The 19,276-nt window shown below is 39.8% G+C and overlaps 1 protein-coding gene across 1 annotated transcript; it reads left to right on the top strand.

The window, feature by feature from the left end:
• The first annotated feature begins 13,529 nt into the window (after positions 1-13,529).
• LOC134208183 (protein fork head) lies at positions 13,530-17,900 on the top strand. The gene has a single exon (XM_062684240.1). The coding sequence runs from the start codon at positions 15,144-15,146 to the stop codon at positions 16,452-16,454; it is 1,311 nt and encodes a 436-aa protein (XP_062540224.1). The 5' UTR covers positions 13,530-15,143; the 3' UTR covers positions 16,455-17,900.
• The last annotated feature ends 1,376 nt before the right edge of the window (positions 17,901-19,276 follow it).

Here is a 19,276-nt window from a genome sequence, read left to right on the forward strand (position 1 = left end):
ATTCTAAAAAATTTGCCTCGATTAAAAATTTTAAAATTATTTGGGGTGACAAAATCGGGTCGAAAACGTGATAAAATCGGGGAGTGACAAAATTTGGTAAATACTGTATCACGATATTGGTGAAAGCATTACACTCAGAAATATATAAAATCCAAGAGCGGTTTAAAATTATACTCGTTTGCTATTTTTCAAAAATATACACGATTAGTATAACAATGTATTCTATACATTATTAAAATTTATACTATGCCAGAATAATGCGAACATATTTTTGTTTCGCATTCTGTCAGCTGATGATTTCCCGCACGTGGTTTATTTTATTCATATCGGCGGCTGATTTTTTTTATTGCATAAGTTTAATTCAACAGTGTAAAATGTGAGGAAAAGTGATATTGAATCTAAGGTATGAAAAGTTTTATAATACATTGTCCTTTTTTGTAGATTCGCCATTCATCGACACGCTGAAACGGACCTAAAAGTTTTAGATGGTGTAAACCCGTGTAATGCAGTACAACTTAAGGAGTGCCAGCAAAAACCGTACACTCCTTGCCGGATGATGCTACCCGTCCACGAAACCACAAAATAGCCTCAAGTCCACTCGCAATCGAGCGGAACAACATACTTGTGTGAAGAAGGAGCTGGAGGAGGACTTTGCGATATGGAAAACGGCTTTCGCAATCGAAAAAAACGGTGACACAACGGTATGCCGATATGTATCACGGAAGAATGGAGCCTCAGAGCGTTATGTGCCAAAAGTTATTTTAATGGTGATCAACATTTCTCCATATGCATGACTTATTATGTTTATTATTACGATTTTTGAGCTAATAAAGTTGAAAATGAATTAATTTGTTTGTTTGAACTTTTAACTAGAAACACGAAATAATGAAAACAAATCGACATAACCTAAAAACGATAAACCAGCTCCAAAATAAACTAAATAGCCATAAAGCCTACCTATACTAAATCACAATATTCTAAAGTTATACTATCCAGGTATAGTTGGACTGAAATCGAATATGGGGTCAACCAGGCGAATAGCCATTTAGTATGACTTTTAACCTATTTAGTATTTAAAAATTTCTGAGTGTAGAATATAGATGTAACCTCACCAAAAAGACATCTTCGTGAGACTGACCTCACATTTTAAAATTGTCCTAGATGCTCGAAAAAATTAACACTAGTCGAAACACTCCATAACATTTGGCTAGACGGAGAAGTGGGATATGAATCACCACATCATTAGCTTGCTGCTGACATAACATTGCAATCATGTGATAGGTGATTAGAATTAAGTCCCGGATTAAGGACTGTTCATTAATGAAAGTGGATACCTGTTTTTCAAACGAACACGTAACAGAAGCGTAGTGAGCCGATGCCAGATCTGACCAAAACAATAGAGGATCCATATGCTTTCGGTAGATGGTTAGAAGTCGTTTTTTGATACATTATTTTCTTTAATTTTCACCGTTGTTTGTGAAATACGGAGATCTCTTAAGTCACAGGAGCAAATTACTTGCCGTACCACAAACTTTTCCCCATTTTTTTCGGTTCGGATATATCGCACGTCATCAGGCATATCTGTCCTCTGTTCACCTTTGAAAAAATGTGGCCCTGGAAGTGCACTGGTGTCCAATTTGACGTAGGGTTTCTTACCCCATTCCCGGCCTAACATGCGTACGACTGCATTATCTTCTTCTCCTTCTTCTTTCTTATATATAAAAATGAAATGGTCTGTGTTCGTATCCGCTTAATTCGAAAACGGCTGAATGGATTTTTTTCATTTCTTCAGCAGAAACATTCGTTATAGTTTCCGACGGGTTTATATTATATTTCCTAATGCGAAAATTACGAGTAAAATTGAGCAAACCATGAAAAACAAAATTGTGATTCCTACACGCTTAAAATCAATAACACAGAGATGTGTTTGCTTCACACAAAACGGACCTAATGCAGAACATCCCCTAGATGAGCGACAGTTACACAGGCACAAAAATGCCTCGTACGGTCGTGATAACGGTCCTTTTCAACATGTAAACGTTTGTACAGATTCCTTGTTTCATGAGGAACCAAATACTGTTGAAAATATTGAAATCCAACCTTCAATAAAACCACACGAGCTATTTTTGTGGCTGTGTAACTGTCGCTCATCTAGAGGATGTTCTGCATTAGGTCCGTTTTGTGTGAAGCAAACATATCTCTGTGTTATTGATTTTAAGCGTGTATGCTAACTTTGCATTCGCAGTTCGGAACGCATATTCTCGCCTACTGTGCAGGACAACGTCTTCCGGGTCAACTAGTTTAATTGATATTTATGACAGGAAGCAATTTGTGGGCTGTATAATACTGCAATGGGGTTCACTTCTGCTTAAAAAATAGCTATTCGTGCTAAATATCGTTCAAAAAAGCTTTTATTGGATTTAAAATAACGAGGTGCAGCACTCATTTCATTCATATTGATTAGCCATTCCGGCACACGTAAAACAAGTTCCCGGCCTAAACAAAATTTTACTCGATCTCTCAACATTTTACTCTCATTCTCTCTCGGGACGGTGGAAAATGAAGCGTAAACAAAAATATGCACGTTCCACGACAACAAGATGCCAGATAATCAATTTTATTTGCAATGATATGGAAATGCTAATATCATCTTCCAAACTTGGACGTACATGTTCATGATAGAATTGGAGGCGAAAATATAGAATTGATAGTTCCGTTAGGATACGGCAGGCATGAAGAATGTTTTTATAGAAGTCGATTTGAAAGCGAGCGGAGGGCAATATTTGTGATGGCACAAATCACACGACCTTCCTTCTGCCAAGCTCCCGTATGAAGGGGGAGGGAAGAATATCAGTGTGGAAGCTGATATATCTTCACTGGCAAAAGGAAGGTGGTTTGACTTGCTCATATGCCATCGCGTGCGGAAGGATTTGCTATCGACGAGTACTGTCTCCAAATTACTAATATGACATCAGCATTTAGTCGAATAGGATTTTTATTGCACAGTTCTGTTTTCTCATTGCGTCCATTTTTATTTGGTTGAGAAGATATATTTACTCATCCAGATTGCTTCCAAACAATTAAAAACAATATTCTTTTCACCTTTTGAAATCGAGAGAATTATAAATAACATGATAGCGTCAACGTATTAGACAGTTTTCATGTTAACGATGAAGGATCATTTTCATACTCCTGGCCTTTTGGCAGCACGGTGCGGCTAGAAGTTCTTGGGCCGAGGTGATTTTTTGTTCGGTTTGAGAATACATTTTTAAATGTATTCTAATATGTTTAAATAAGTTCTAGTGAAACGAACTAATAGGAAGAATTGAAGTGCGTGTGTTTAGAATTATGGTGTGGTGATGCAATGGTTATATCGAGCACTGTGACGATTTTCAGGTAGGTGTTTATTTGATGATACCGTTTTGTAAAAGTGGAAAGAATCACTCCGGCTCAGTGGTGTGGCAACGGAGAGCGAAGTTTTGAAATCTACATTTTTATTTTCTACAATTGGATCAATTAGGAGTAAAACAAGTGGTTGAAATGTATTTAGTATTGTGATAGATAAATGGGAGACTTTTTAAAAATTATCAATCATAAACCTATGACTTCCAAACAGTATAAATCATTAGTTTCCTGTGCAGTGAGCCGGGAATCGGGTCCATAGGCCCAAGTAGTGATTTACCCTATATCTCGTCGTCCATCAAAATGCACTGTACCATTTGTGCAGAATTGATCTGCGAGTTGATAAACTGATCCGACCTATCGCTCAGAATGTCTAAGGTTTTTTCCAAAAAAAAAGTAAACAATGTCTTTACACACAGACCGAAAATTTCCAATTTTTTGTTAAGTTTTAACCTTAAACCATTCATAAAAACGTGTCCACTTACTTTAATGAACAGTTCTTATGCGTGACAGGCGTCTCGGAAAATTTCCCGCATTCCTTTTTGAATCTGCAAAGTTTGGAGAGTATAGAATCCGTAGAATATGGGAAGTTTAGGTAATCCGTAACAGATCCGAATACTCAGAAAAAAGTCACAATTAGGACAGTCTGAAAGGGTCTATTGAGCTTGGAGAAGGAAGGTTCGAATAATTTTGAGAATTTGGACAATCTGCAAAGTATTAAAAAAAAACTAAGCATTTCGAAGGATCAACAAAGGTTGAGTTGATTTGTCAAACTCTCAAACATTTGAATAACCTAGAGGCTCTAGAGCATGTTGAAATGATTAGGATTTGTATGATCTACGGAATCGAAAATATCTGATGGTATTTTGAAAACTGTAAGTCTGAACTGGTCTGAGCTTCGAGAATCTGCATCAGCTCCAGAGGATTAAAAAACGGGGTAGGGTAGAAGCACTTTATTTTGCCACCCTAAACGCACGTTTCTCCAACATTTTTTGCAAAGTACAAAACATTTTAATTTTCTGAAGGTTTGGGGATTACAAGATTGTACTAGATTTTTTAAAGTAATTTTCATTCAATAATTTACGATAAATTATTTCTATTCCATGTAAATATGTCGTTTAAGTTGCAAGTATTTAGTTTCAAATAACACCATCTTCTTCTTCATTGGTATTACATCCCCCACTGGTACATTGCCGCCTCGCAGCTTAGTGTTCATTAAGCACTTCCACAGTTATTAACTTCGAGGTTTCTAAGCCAAGTTACCATTTCTGCATTCGTATATCATGAGGCTTACACGATGATACTTTTATGCCACGATGATACTTTTATTCTCCTTGACCAAATGACATTTTCGGCTAAACCATTTTGGTCTAATATCCGTTTCGGCCAAATGGAATTCTGCTAGATGATTTTCAGTGAAGCGCGATATTCAGCCAAGTGGCATTCGGACAAATGGTTTTTGGTTGAACGACTTTCGGCCAAACGACCCTTTCCATCGGCCATTTTTTTCAGCGTATAGTGTAAAGTGTACTACGAAGAGAAGGTCCGATGAACGCTCCAGTCGTGAAAAAAGCGATAAACGAAGCATTCTTTACTGGTCTACTGGGTACTGTCCGTTTATGTAAGCCGTGTTCCTGCTTTTTCTGAGATCTTTGCCGAATTAAGGATGCTCCAAATGTTACACATTTTCCGGTATTCAATTTCCCAGTTTTTGAAGCTAACTCAAGATCTTACTATTCAGATCATGACTTAAACTTTTCAGAATATCTTCATATATTTTAGTATCCGTAGATCATACAAATTCCTAATATTTGCGCATTCTCTAGACCATCCAGGTTGTTCAAATGCTTCAGTTTCCTAATAATCCAGTCTGAGAAATCAACCTAACTTTTATTGATTCTTTAGATTCCCCAGATACTTTTATACTTACCGAAACTGGCAACTTCAAAACTTTATTCTCCAGGTTCAATAGACTCTATAAAAATCATTATTTCTTCTAATTGTTCGAATCTGTTACAGATTTTCTAGATAACCTATTTTCTACGGATTTCACAGATTTTCCAGACGTAACAGATTCATCATAAAATGCAGGACACCTGGCAATGCGGAACAGGTAGGCTCAACCCAGGACTGTCCCGCATAATCCGGGACGTCTGGTCACTTTATTCTAAACTACAAAGAAAGATTGTCGCTTCGGTTCCCTTTGCTCTGCTGCAGCAGAGTATTTTTGACATATGCGACTGGAAATACACGTTACATCCACATACTTTTCAATAAGTGTAGATTTATGTGTGAAACCAGTAATATGAATGTTTAAATTATTTTCAGTGTAGCTGTTAAAAATATCCATCGCATCAAGAGAGTTAAGGTTATAGTAGCTGTTGAAAAGTACTGTGCAAATAGATAGAACACGGAATGGTCCAGGAATGATTCCGCTACTGAAATTCCGTGAGCTGACAAGTACAGGCAATTTCGTAACGCTGATAACGCCTACTGGGTAAAGTAAATGGGTCGCTTTTCCTTACGGAAAAATATTCCGTGCCATTATTCCGTACGGAAGAGTGACATTTCTTTCATACTGAATCAGCTGTCAAATTTACTTTGGTAATTTGATCAAATTTTCCGTCAGCCCATTCCGTATCATCAGCGTACTGGTACTAGGCCTTAAGGCTACACTCAGAATTTAAAATAAACGCAAATAGTTTAAATTTTAATCATTTTAGTGATTTTTTACATTAAAACATAGCAGCTTTGTATAAAATGTATACTATCAAATATTCAAATGTATACTAAGGCTGGTTTGTGCTGGAATATTTAAAGTTGTATAACTAAGATTTTCTCAAGTGTGATGAGATACGTTTTATGTTCTGAAAACGCAAAAAACTGATCATCGTTCAATAGAATAGAAGCTCTTTAGCGTATGGCGAATCATACACATTTTCAAACGTAAGTTCATAGATATAATTCTCCAGAAAATGATAAACATTTTGATAAACATGGGTAAATTACCTTTTACAGGTGCTTCCAGGCAAAAGACTGTCATCGATGCGGAATAAAAATAAAACAAGATATTTAAAATCAAAATTTTTGATCAGAATGAAGGCGGAACTCAAGCTGATCGGGGGAAGGACAAAAAGAAAGGCAAACATAAATGAATCTCGCAAATTGGATCGCACAGGGACCGGACAAGAACGGAATTCAAATGAAAAACTTCTACGGTAACGCGCTGTTCTCGACGGAAGTAGTTCGTGGTGAGACGGACCTAGTGTTTGGTTAATTTGCTGAGCATCGGTGGCTGTGGGACACTGGAATATGAAGCAATTCACTCAGCTGGTGGAACGATGTCATCAGTGGGGACTTGTTGACCCATGTCGAACAATTACATCAAGATGACGGAGGAGGAAATCCTGACCGAGCATAGGATGGCCATCATCGATCCGCCGGAACATCATACGTTGATTTCGGGTCTGGAAGACCAATATCTCGCACACCGAGCATGGATACCTTTTACAAAGTTATCGTTGCAATTCCATTATAGAATGTTATGACTCAGTTAAATATATTCTACTGTAATAAAATATAATATGCGTAACCTGATCTTTATTGAAGGATATAGAAAGATTTTTTATTTACTGTTTATGACAGATCAAAAACAAAACTAAAATCATTAAAACGTGTTTATTCTATTCCCATATACTGGAATGCGCCAATAAATTAAATTTACAGTCACTCTCAAAATCGAGCGTACAGCATGGATTAGATGAATATATTCGAAAATTCCAAAGGAAATTTAATTGTTGGCTCGGTTGTTTTTAATGCATTTCAATATTCATCCCTTCCTTCAATGTATGCGTACATAAAATGGTTGAATTTTTTTTCTCTAAAGTTCATTTATTTGAAAATAATCTCAAAATACGCCTATTAGATGTGACAAAATTGAGCGTACAGCTAATGTTTTTCTAAAAAAATTCTTATTATAAACACGATTAATGTATTTTAATATTGTTTTTTTTCATGATTATATTTATAATAATAAACATCCGCTACTTAAACATTCAATGTTTTGAAATTAAACCATGTTTTGGTCAAAATGGCGAACAAGTAAGATGTATAAACAATGTTATTTAACAATTCAATGCTGCTGGGCAAAATAGATGCCTCAAGATATGGATTTCACCGGCATCGTGTCTTATATCTTATATATAAAAATGAAATGGTCTGTGTTCGTATCCGCATAACTCGAAAACGGCTGGATGGATTTTTTTCATTTCTTCAGCAGAAACATTCGTTATAGTTTCCGACGGGTTTATATGATATTTTCTAATGCGAAAATTACGAGTAAAGTTGAGCAAATCGTGAAAAACTAAAATTGTGATTCCTATGCGAAATTTGCATGGGCAGTTCGGAACGCACATTCTCGCCTACTATGCAGGACAACGTCTGCCGGGTCGACTAGTATATGATAGATAATCGAAATCGAGCGAGACATACGATAAATTTGGGAAAATTCAGTCGGTAAATAATGAAAACAGATGTAAACATACAGAGAAAACAACGAATGTTGGGAATGGCATAATTCAAATTAAGTATAACTTTATTTAAAAGTCGATGTATAGGTAGCTTATAAGCTCAGGACACCCATTAATAACAATATTAATAAAAGAGGAGCACACGGATACATTATAAGATGTCATTTTATATTTCAAGACTCAGTCACCGTAGGAACAAATTTGGTTGAATCATTTAAATTCACCAAGATATCATTAAATAAGCTGCCGAACTTTTAAAAAAGTTTATTTTTACTCGCCACATGGAAATCATCCAATTTTATCCCTTATGGTAACAGACCGTGGAGTTCAATCTAAATTTAATTATGAAATTACGATTTTAAGCTATCTTTTCAATATTCAATCAAAAGTGCTCTAAGGGATTGAAAAGCTGTTTTTATGTTCGGTACCTTAACATGCACCTTGTACTTTTAGAATTTGACTGTGAATGATTGGATTCAATAATATTACTCTTAATGATAGACCTGAGACAATAATCGAGCTTAAAAACAAATTTATGTTAAAGACATACTAAATTTGAATTATGTCATTCCTAACATTTGTCGTTTTCTCTGTATGTTTACATCTGTTTTCATCATTTATCGACTGAATTTTGACAAATTAATCGTATGTCTCGCTCGATTTCGATTATCTATCATATATAAGAAACGATGCCGATGAAACATACAAATTAAAGCATTTATTTTGCCCTCAGGCATTGAATTGTTAAATAGCAATGCTACTCACCTCTCACAAATAAATGAACTTTAGAGAAAATTTCAACAATTTTATGTACGCATACATTGAAGGAAGGGATGAATATTGAAATGCATTAAAAACAACCGAGCTAGGGACGATTCAAATATGACGTCCACTACTTTTTGAGATTTCTAGACCCCCCTCCCCCCTCTGTCACGTTTTTTTGTATACCTAGTATATGCAGTGTCACAAAATCTTAGACCCCCTCCCCCCCTAAAACCTGTGACATCATTGTTGAACGACCCCCTAACCATTTAATTTCCTTTGAGATTTTCGAATGTAGTCAACTAATCCATACTGTACGCTCAATTTTGAGAGTGACTGTATACTATCTCCGTATTGTTCAAGCTTAAACTAATACGGGGTCAACCAGGCGAATAGGTCATTGCGCGCGGCAAACATAACCTCACAATTTTGACAGGTACTGGTCCTGTTGTTTACGTTTCAGACTTAGAATTTTTTTGGTCCAAATTAAATCTGCATATTTCACTATATTGAAGACATTCCGTACATTCCGCATTCAAATATAGATAATTATCGATCAGTTTAGGTAATAATCCAAAGAATGATAGAAGTATCTCAAAATTAAAATGAAATCCTATGTAAACAACAGGACCAGTACCTGTCAAAAGTAGTGCGTGATGTCACTGCGCAATGGAGTATAGCCAATTAGTATGACTTTTAACCTATTTGGTATACATTTATTTCTGAGTGTACCTTACACCTCGGTAAAATTTTTCGCCGGATTTTGGTCCCCGTGCATGTTAAATGGGGCCGGGATTTTGATTTTCCGTGCCAAAATTCCGAACACATCGCATAGGCTTTGCTGCGGCGCAGCATGCGCGAAATAAAAAAAATGACAATTGTGCCTGGCTTCTGTGGGTGCTCCTGAAAACGCGAGTGCATTTAGTTTTGGATTCCTTGTCTTCAAGTTTTGGCTTGTCTTTAAATCTGCAAATCGACATTGTTGTTTCATAAGGGCGAAAGTCGCAAACGTAAACATTGACTTCTTCTGCTGATTTCACGAAGATTAGAGACTTCTGGCGGTATTTTCCACTTCCGTTCGATAAAAGGCGCGGAGCGCCATCAGTTCCAAGTGATTGTTAGCTGAGAGCGGTCCTAATTGTTGAGGAATTTGCAGGAAAAGGCATTGTTTACGTTTGCGACATTCGCCCTTATGAAAAACAGTGTCGAAATATTTAAACATTTGCAGAATCAGGAAAATAACTGAAACATCCGAAGATTGGGGAATACAATTTCATCGGCTAGTTGTGCAGACTGAACATTCATAAGAAAACATACACCGCGGACCATACCCAAAAGGATGAAATTTCGCTTTGGGTTCTTCATTGTCGGCACGAAGCTGTCAAGATATAAATGATCCTCCCTTGATTTGCACTTCTAGGCGATCATTATTAGTTTCCGAATGTTAGTTGATAACTGAATAGTTGTTTTTAGTGAGCTTGGTGCAATCTTCGAACGCAGGAGTAAGCAAATCATATCACTACCATTAGTTGACTCGGTACTGAGTGTCCTTGAGAACATATCACTGAGAAAATTCTTCATCTTCTATATATATAAAACAAAGTAGGCATTTGTACGACCGCGCATCACTCAAGAATAGACAACCCAATTTATGCTAATTTATATCCCTTTTCTTCTTCTATTTACGAGGAAAAATGTTAAGATTAAATGGAATACTTTAAAGATCAATGCCCAATATTTTCGTTGAAATGGGTTTTAATACAATTTGCATGATTTTTGTCGTGCATTTTGTATGATAATTTCAAATCATGTCATCTAAGTTGACATTATCATCAGATAACGGAAAGATCGATTTTTGTTAATTTTGGTTTTGCTACTAAATTAATTCGAAAAGTGTCATGATGAAATAATGTCAAAAAAAGGAAAAATTATTTTGAAAAACCGTTTTGTTTTTTAGATAAATTGTGTACGTAAACAAATATAGGGGAACTGTTCCGATCTCCATCTCACTGTACATATATCCATCTCATCGCTAAACAAAGAAATACGGCACCAAATTCGTCGCTTCTTTTTGTTAACATGCGTGCTCACTGCTGAAAAAAATCACAAAAATAATAAACAAACCAAATTCCTTTCCGTTGCTTTGTTTTTGATGGGATGGAAATAGGAGCTATGAGATGAAGTGGCAAACCGTTCCCCTATCAGCAAATTGATCAGTTTTGGGCGAGACAAAGTTCGCCGGGTCAGCTAGTATTGAATATAATTGTGGCATACACATTTTTGCAATTTTGAAATACAACATATGTTCAATATGAATACACACATAAATTCAATAACTGCATATTAGAGACCATACATAAATTTCATTTGTTGAAAAATTCTATATGTAGTTCGCGTGGGGAGTTAAATTAATAGATTTTTGCCAAAACGTGTCTATGTGGAGAATTGGGTTGTTCAACATACAACATTTCTGAGCTACCTGCAATCCATAAGTTGGAGCAGTGTTTTTTAATGTTCCGCACATTTTCATTGCGTGAGCAAACATTTTGTTTTAAATCATTGAAATAAAAATTGTTTCTTATCGATAGAGACTAGCACATTCCCACGAATGGGTCCATGGCAGTCGAAGGATATTAACTAACCCCATGATACTTTAAAATGCTATTAAAGAATAAATTTTTCAGACTTTTCAATTAACTTATTTCAAAAGTAAGGCATTTGTTGTGGAAAAAAGAAATATTTTCTCGATAAGGTAAAGTTGAAAATCACTTTTTCAGAGAAAAAAATAATAAGCATGAAAACATATACAAACTTATTTAACTTCCTAACAAAATCCAAAAATTATTTTATTATAATTTTGTTCAACACTAATACAACAGGATAATCTATGCGCTTGATAAAACGTAGTTTATACTTTAAGTAATTTGATTTTGGAATCAATTTGTTTTTATTTTTGACAACAATGATAAACACACGTTAAGTCAGTTTTGTTTATAATGCCGATATTTCGTTAATTTATTCACGAAAAGCGTTTTCCATAAGCAAAGGAAGGTAGCATAAAAAGCTAATTTGGTTCTTGGCTGTGAAAATCTTGTTCGAAGTTGACAGAACTCGAAGAAAGCGAATAAATGATGATGAGTAATAGACGGATTCTTGAAACGAGTCAGAACCACTAAACGGATGCAACACATAAATATTTGTTGTTCTTCCTTCTCACACTCAATATCTAAAAACCACAAACATTATCAAACACTTGGAAGTTACTTAGAAATGTACGTTTAATATATTTCAGTTCCCAAGTTAATCCTCGCGTAAAACTCGTAATCAGATTAACAACTTTCAGAATTTTCTTATCAGTGCGGCATGCAATGCTTGCAAACTAGCAAATCCGTATTCCAAGACGGTGAATCATCCCTGCAGGCATAAATCCTTCTCTACAACACATCCGGTATTCGCCACACGTCCCACCGATCCAACACGCCACCCCAATCAGCCCACCACCCGGCCAGCAGTCGCCGCTTATTGCGCCAACTGGCCTCTTCCACTTTAAGCCACTCACGGGCACCGGGCAGATGCGCCTTATCACAGGTCTCGAATCACACTTAATTGATTAATCCTCGTTCGAGTCTGTCGCCTGATTACCTGCAGCTACAGTTGTCCATTCAATGTTCCCACAATGCGGCAGGACTGCGTCGAAGACTATCCACCAGAACTCCGGCCAGCCAGCGTCTAATGATCTCTCTAATCGCCCGGCAGCTGCCCCAAAATCGGGAATGCTGGCGATAGCGAAGACAGCCATTCAACTTTGAGCAGCAATTGTATGACACGTTCGGAATCCGGGCCCGGTGTAGTTACAGCGGGCTCGTCACGACACCCAAGAAGTGTCAGCAGTGTCAACTCCTATCGACCGACCAACCAACCAACCAACCGACCGTGGCGTACGTGGCGAGTGTAGTCGGTCTGATATTTCGGGGTGGCTCGGTGCGGCGGCAGTTTTCCGATAAAATGTCAATTAGAGCGAAAGGTGACGACGCTGCTGGTGGCGGTGGTGTGGGGTAACGACATCGATTCCTGCGGTTGGCCGGACCCAACGGCGACGACAGTCGATCCGGATCGATGATGGACTGCGGTCTCCCGTTTGTGGGGAGCCGAGCAGCGAATTGTGTCGAATTCACTGTTAACCTTTTTTTTCGGGGGACTATGGAATTGGGAGGTGGTCAGGTCAGACAGGATTCGAATGTCCAATTTCATCGAAAACGCTCACCGCACATTGATCTGACGGGTAGCTCCTGCATGCGAGGGAATCGTGTCCCTTGAGAAAATCGATTTCGGCATGGGGTGCGATGGATGAGAGAGAAGAGCACCGATGTAGGACGCATGCGCCGAAACGAGTGCGGTCTTTGTCTTTCCGCTTGGTCCTGGCGGCAACGAGCGAAGGTCCATGCAACCAAACGAAGCAGATGCAGCCGCAGCTGGAAAAATCGAGTTGGCTCCACCCCTTTTCGGTGATTCGACCGGTCGAGGAAGGTGTATTGACGAGTAATGATGCGCGTTTGTGGTAGTGGTGCAGGCAGCAAACGTGTGGTGAATTCAGCTCTTCTCGGTGGTGAATTTCGAGTTTCTTTGTTTGTGGCTCGTTCTCCCGTTCGTTCCAGTTGCGATTGGTCGGTGAAGCCGGCGAGAGTGGGACGCAGAGATTGCGTTGGTTCTGTCTCACTGCCGAGTCGCGTCGGATGGAGGGTATGAGATTGGATAATGTGTCGTTAATGTCGGTACCAATACGTTTGCAGTGCTGTGTTCCGTCACGCAAGAGGAGGATGTGTGTTTAAAGTTTAGTTAGGCACTTCAGTCGAATATTGTTTGAAAGCCAAATAGTAGTTATTCCCCTCTGCAAACAGTCACATCTTGTTATTCCGAGGAGGCAGGCAGACAAAGTTTGTTCAACATTATAATATATAAACATAATATAATAATAAAGCACTCGCGCGCGCGAGCTGACGCTTTTTCCTCGGGAGTTGAAGTGCGCCGATTAGGGATTTTCCTCCCGACGACGGGATTTCCACCGGGATTATCGAGTATTTTGGAGTTTTTCGCGTGTGACGAAAGTGTGACATTGGCTCCGCGGGAGGCGGGAATACAAGTGAGCTCTCGTGAGGTGTTCTTCCGTGATCGTTTGTCGTGCGCTGCGGTGGCATGTGTGTAGCGGCACATTGGCGTTGAAGTGTTTTTCGTGAAAATTTCGGACATTTTTCAAACACTTACACAGCTCGGTGGACACGCACCGAGTGAGAAGAGAACGAGTATTATCGCCGCCGAAAAGCTGTGTCGTCACGCACGCACCGAGTACGCACGTAGTGGTCCTTGGTTGACGGTGGTAGTGTTGGTGACCAGCAACGTCGACGGAGAGTCCTTCAGATTGGGGCCTCGGTGCCGGATGCCATATTACCATCTCGCGTGGCCTGGAGAGAAGCGCACATATTTGCTTTTCCAATCAGTAAAACGACACTGGTGTTTGGGTTGCAACGAGTCAACATCGAACCGAGCTAAGGGAAGGAGCCACCGTTGTTTTCCAGAGTAGTGGAAACCCCGAAAAACGCTTAAGCCTTGAGCCTCAAGAGTTACCGACGACCGTTCGACGACGTTGACTACGAAACCTGTTGAAACTCTCCCCAAGGGGAACGGAATCCGGTACGGCATCGTGTGTCTGTGTACTCTACGAGTTTGTTTGCCAGCGGTCCTGTGAACTGTGAAGAAGGACTTTAGCTCCAGAGAGTCCATCGGGGGCCTCGAGAACAGCCGGTGTACAAGTAGTTAAGTTTTTGTGTCCACACAAAACTCGTTCATCTCGACGTATCGACAGCGTAGACGACGGTTGACACTTTGTGTTCGCTTTCGAAAAGGAATCGACTATTAAACACTCGGTGTGTGTAGAGTGTGGGAGTGACTAGCCCCCCAGAGTGTCCAAGATATTACCAAACTGCCTCGTATCCTGCACGTAGTGTACTCGACTAGCTGGCGCGCGCGGTAACAGCCCGACAAGAGACCGGGAACGGGAGAATGTTTGTGTGTTCCTGAATTGTTTGTGTTTATTATTGAATTTTAAATTACGGAGGTTGATTCAGCTCCCCAGTTTGAAAATCGAAGGAATACCCCGGGACGACAACGCCATTCATCAGCCGAGTGTGTGAACAAATAAACAAAGCACAGTTCGGCGTAGATAACCGGTGTAGTATTGGAGTGATAAACAATTTCGGTGATTGCATTCAGGAATGTGAACCATTTGGTATGAGCGATTGAGAACGGGAGATGATTGATCTGTAGTAATGCTGCTACGGTTACAGTCGCTCACAGAGGTTATATTAAAAGAAGTGATTTTGATTGATTTGTTTGTGCACGGCTTAGACAAAATTTCCAAGTGATAACAAGCGCGAAGACAGTAGTGAAATCAAAATGCAAAAACTCTATCCGGAAACATCGATCAACAGCCCGAGTATGGCCGGCGGAAATATGAGTCCCATGACGTCAACGTACAGCATGAACAGCATGGGAATGACGGTCGGTGGAATGTCATCGGTTTCTCCACAAGGTGGAAGCTTTGGCACCGGCGTGCTCGGAAGTCCAGGAATGGCCGGAATGGGAGCTGCTATGAATACCATGTCGAGCCAATGCCTAACGTCTGCTCCGATCGGATACAGTTCCATGGGATCCCCAATCACCAACATGGGCTCCTGCATGGGAGGCAATGGCATGAGTACGATGGCTGCGATGACCGGCTATTCCAGCGTAGCTGGTAGTCGAGAAGTACTCGGTGAACCAGTATCGCCCAACTCCGCAGCCCTCCAGCGAGTAAGGAATGAAAAACCTACCGCCACGTACCGACGGAGTTACACGCACGCTAAGCCACCATATTCATATATCTCCCTTATCACAATGGCCATCAAGAACAACCCGCACCACATGTTAACTCTAGCGGAAATCTACCAATTTATTATGGACCTGTTTCCATTCTATAGGCAGAACCAACAGCGATGGCAGAATTCCATCCGACACTCGCTTAGTTTTAACGACTGTTTCGTCAAAGTGCCCCGAACTCCGGACAAACCCGGCAAAGGTTCCTTCTGGACGCTGCATCCAGACTCGGGTAATATGTTCGAAAACGGGTGCTACCTTCGTCGGCAGAAGCGCTTCAAAGACGAGAAAAAAGAAATCATTCGCTCGATGCACAAAAGCCCAGCTCAAAGTATGGATGCGACCAGTCCGGACAAAAAGGACCACCATGAAGACCATCACCATCATCATCGGGATCACAAAGTGAGCGTCGATACGCATGGAATGCTTAATACCGCCCACGGTAAGGATACCGACGCCCTAGCCATGCTGCATGCCACTGCGGACCTTTGCCTAGCCCAGCAGCAATCGCATTCCCAGCACGGGCCCCATCACCAGCAGCTCCAGCAAGAGGAATTGTCCGCCATGGTGAATCGATGCCATCCCTCGCTACTCAGCGACTACCACTCGATGCACCTGAAGCAGGAACCTCCCGGCTACACGCCCTCTAGTCATCCGTTCTCCATCACCCGATTACTACCGACGGAGTCCAAGGCAGACATCAAGATGTACGACATGAGTCAGTACGCCGGCTACAACGGCCTAAGCCCTCTACAGAACTCACACGCAGCGGCCGCCGCTTTAGGACAGGACTCCTACTACCACCAGAGTCTCGGTTACCACCACGCATCGGCCGGAACTACGAGCTTGTGACATCAGTACCCGTTGGCATAAGTGAAACTTAAGAACTACTACGGTTGCTACGGAGCCAACGGCAACATCCACAACAACAACAACAATAGCATTCATCAGTTTAATAACAACCATCACAACAACAACAACAACAGTAGTAACAACGGTAATTCTATCAGTAGATCATCCTTCAGTAGCAGCACCGATGCTGATCATAGTTTCCAATTCTAAAACCAGCCTACAGACTGTATCTCGTTTAACTGAATCCCACCTACGCTCCTCTCCCAAAACACCCAAACACGATCGTGCGCGTGATCGGTAGCGAACCGGTGCGGAGGCAGGTTGCGACAGCATGAATTGCAATTATTCCAATGATGATTATCGATTTGATTGGAAGATTCTTGTTCAATACTTGATTGGAATATCACTTTTTAGTTTTGTTTCGATGGGGAACAATCATTGAGCTTACTACTCAATCGACATATTAAATGAAATCCTTTATTGAGTAATTTTTTTGCGTTTCTACTGCCACAACCTGCCTCAGCAGCGGAGGAAGAGAGAACCGGTCTTTCGACAGGCGATTGAACTTCCAACTCAAACCCTAAATGCGTCCCACTAAATCGCCGAAATGTCTCAAAAGTTCGTAACACCGTCCACCCGTCGTACTTCCGTCATTCGGTCGATCACTTACCCGGCTGCTTATTCCACACTCAAAGCGCTTATTTGTCTTTTGTAAGTGCTTTCGTTGTCGTTGTCTGCCCGAAAAAGCTGAACCGAAAGCAAAAACTGCTGAATAATAATATCTGCTTCCACCGCACCGCGCGCGCAGTGAAACCAGACTCAAGTTGATCTTCGGTTCGCTTTGCAGTCAAAGCCCCCGCGTACGCGCGCTCGCGTCCGCCCAACTTCGCCCGTTTTCAAGAGATGGAGGAAATAATGCTGGCCTGATCTTGGGTCTTTGATGTTTCGGACAACCTTTCGACCTTCGGTGAGGAGTCCACCCGCGGGTGGAGTTGAGTGGAGGCCCTTTTTCGCCTGAAAATAGAAGTTTGAAAATGCGCGTGTGCCTCGTCCTCTATTGTTTGTGATCCGTGCTTGTTTAGTGGCACAGTTTTTTTTTTGTTTTTTGGAGAAGGGCAATTGAGAGTAGTTTTGAAGTACAGATACTTGGAATATTTATTCAGCTGGAGCTGATGGGTGTTGGGGCTGCTCGGTTTGAGGAAAAAAAATCCTATGGAAGTGTGGTTTAGATCGATGAAATATTGACGGAATTTCAGTGTGGTTTGCTGTAGAACAGTGTTTTGTTATTTCGCACTGAAGCAAAATGGAAATATTTTATATTTATTAAAAGCTTCTATGACAGCAGACTAATTGGTACACTGTATCCAGAAAAACGAGATTCTTCATTCCCCGGAAATATGACAGGCAAGTGAGAATCGATCTCACCGTTATTTTGGCAAGTCAAAGTATGCAAAGCTAGCTGTGCGGAATCTCTAAAATTCCCTGTGCTGGTTATCAATTCTATAGAACAGGCGTTATTGATTTTGGAACTAATACAAAATGAGTCCCAACCGATTTTGCTTCTAGAATGCTTGGTGGACAGAAATATGAAAGGGGACTGATTTTTTCTGATGAGCGGATTCATAGACTTTGAAACCCCATTTTGTGTAGTATTCGGAAAAAGAATTTCGGAATTCGGAGCTTCAATCAATGTACTCTGCGTATACGGTATTTGAAGCATATTTAATTAAATCAAAACATTCAATTAGAATGGCTACAATAAATAGCATTGTCCCTTAATGCTTATCCTATACTTTTGAAGTATCTACGGCATTTTTCTCGGCAAGAGATTTGAAAGTGATCAATGCAGCGTGGCAGCATTTGCCCATATCAAGTAAAACCCCATTGGGACTGGGAGATTTAATAGTAGTTTGTGCAACTAGTTGCAAATAGATGATATTTTCAGCACGAGTTATACGTTGCTACGAGTGCTAAAAAACGAGTTTTGCAACGATTTGCACACATTATTTTTAACAATGACAAAAAAAAACAAAAAATTTTATAGGAAAAATCTGGACCAAAAGAATTTAGTCTGATTGCCTTCACGACGCAGAAAATAGACTAATTGAACACTCCCCGAAGTGGATTGAGCAAAATGTGGTCATGTTACTACTTTTCCAATACTGGTTTTCCTTTATAGCATCACAATGAGTGTCACAACAGATTTTTTTTTTGTAATTCCTGATCATACTTAGTTTCACAGTTCGCGCTTGTGTGATCGCGTGTTTGATAGAACAATATAATCACAAAAAATGAGTATCGCTAAAATTTCAACTACGTGAAAATATAGCTTCTTATCTTTCATTTCCTGTGGACAAGTATAACGGAGCTGAAATTATTAAATTCAACATTTTGCTAGCAAACATTACAGCTTCGGAATGGTTAAACTCACTGGTATGCAATCTCTCCCTAATCAATATACTTTTGTTTTGCTACACTTTTTGGATTTAAATGTAAATTAGAAAAGTTTGTGGAGATTAATCCAAATACATGAGATTTTTCATATTGATTAATTGAGCTCGAAAAACGATGGAAATCCGACATTCAAGACAAAGGATTTTTGAAAACCTGACGATTGTTTATCATATTTCCAAGGATGATATTATCAAACAATTTTTTGAGCATGCCAAGACCAGGAGGTGGCTGAGCTGTATCCCCGGTTCGGTCTAGGAAATTTGTAGGTTAGTTATTTTCTCGACATTCCTATGTGGGATGATTTCTTCTGGTTTTGATAGTAAGGAGTATGTTTTATTGAGTTTTGACAAATATTAGTGGGGCCTAAT

This window comes from Armigeres subalbatus, chromosome 1 (assembly GCF_024139115.2).
Source record: "Armigeres subalbatus isolate Guangzhou_Male chromosome 1, GZ_Asu_2, whole genome shotgun sequence".
NCBI classification, from domain to species: Eukaryota; Metazoa; Arthropoda; class Insecta; order Diptera; family Culicidae; genus Armigeres; species Armigeres subalbatus.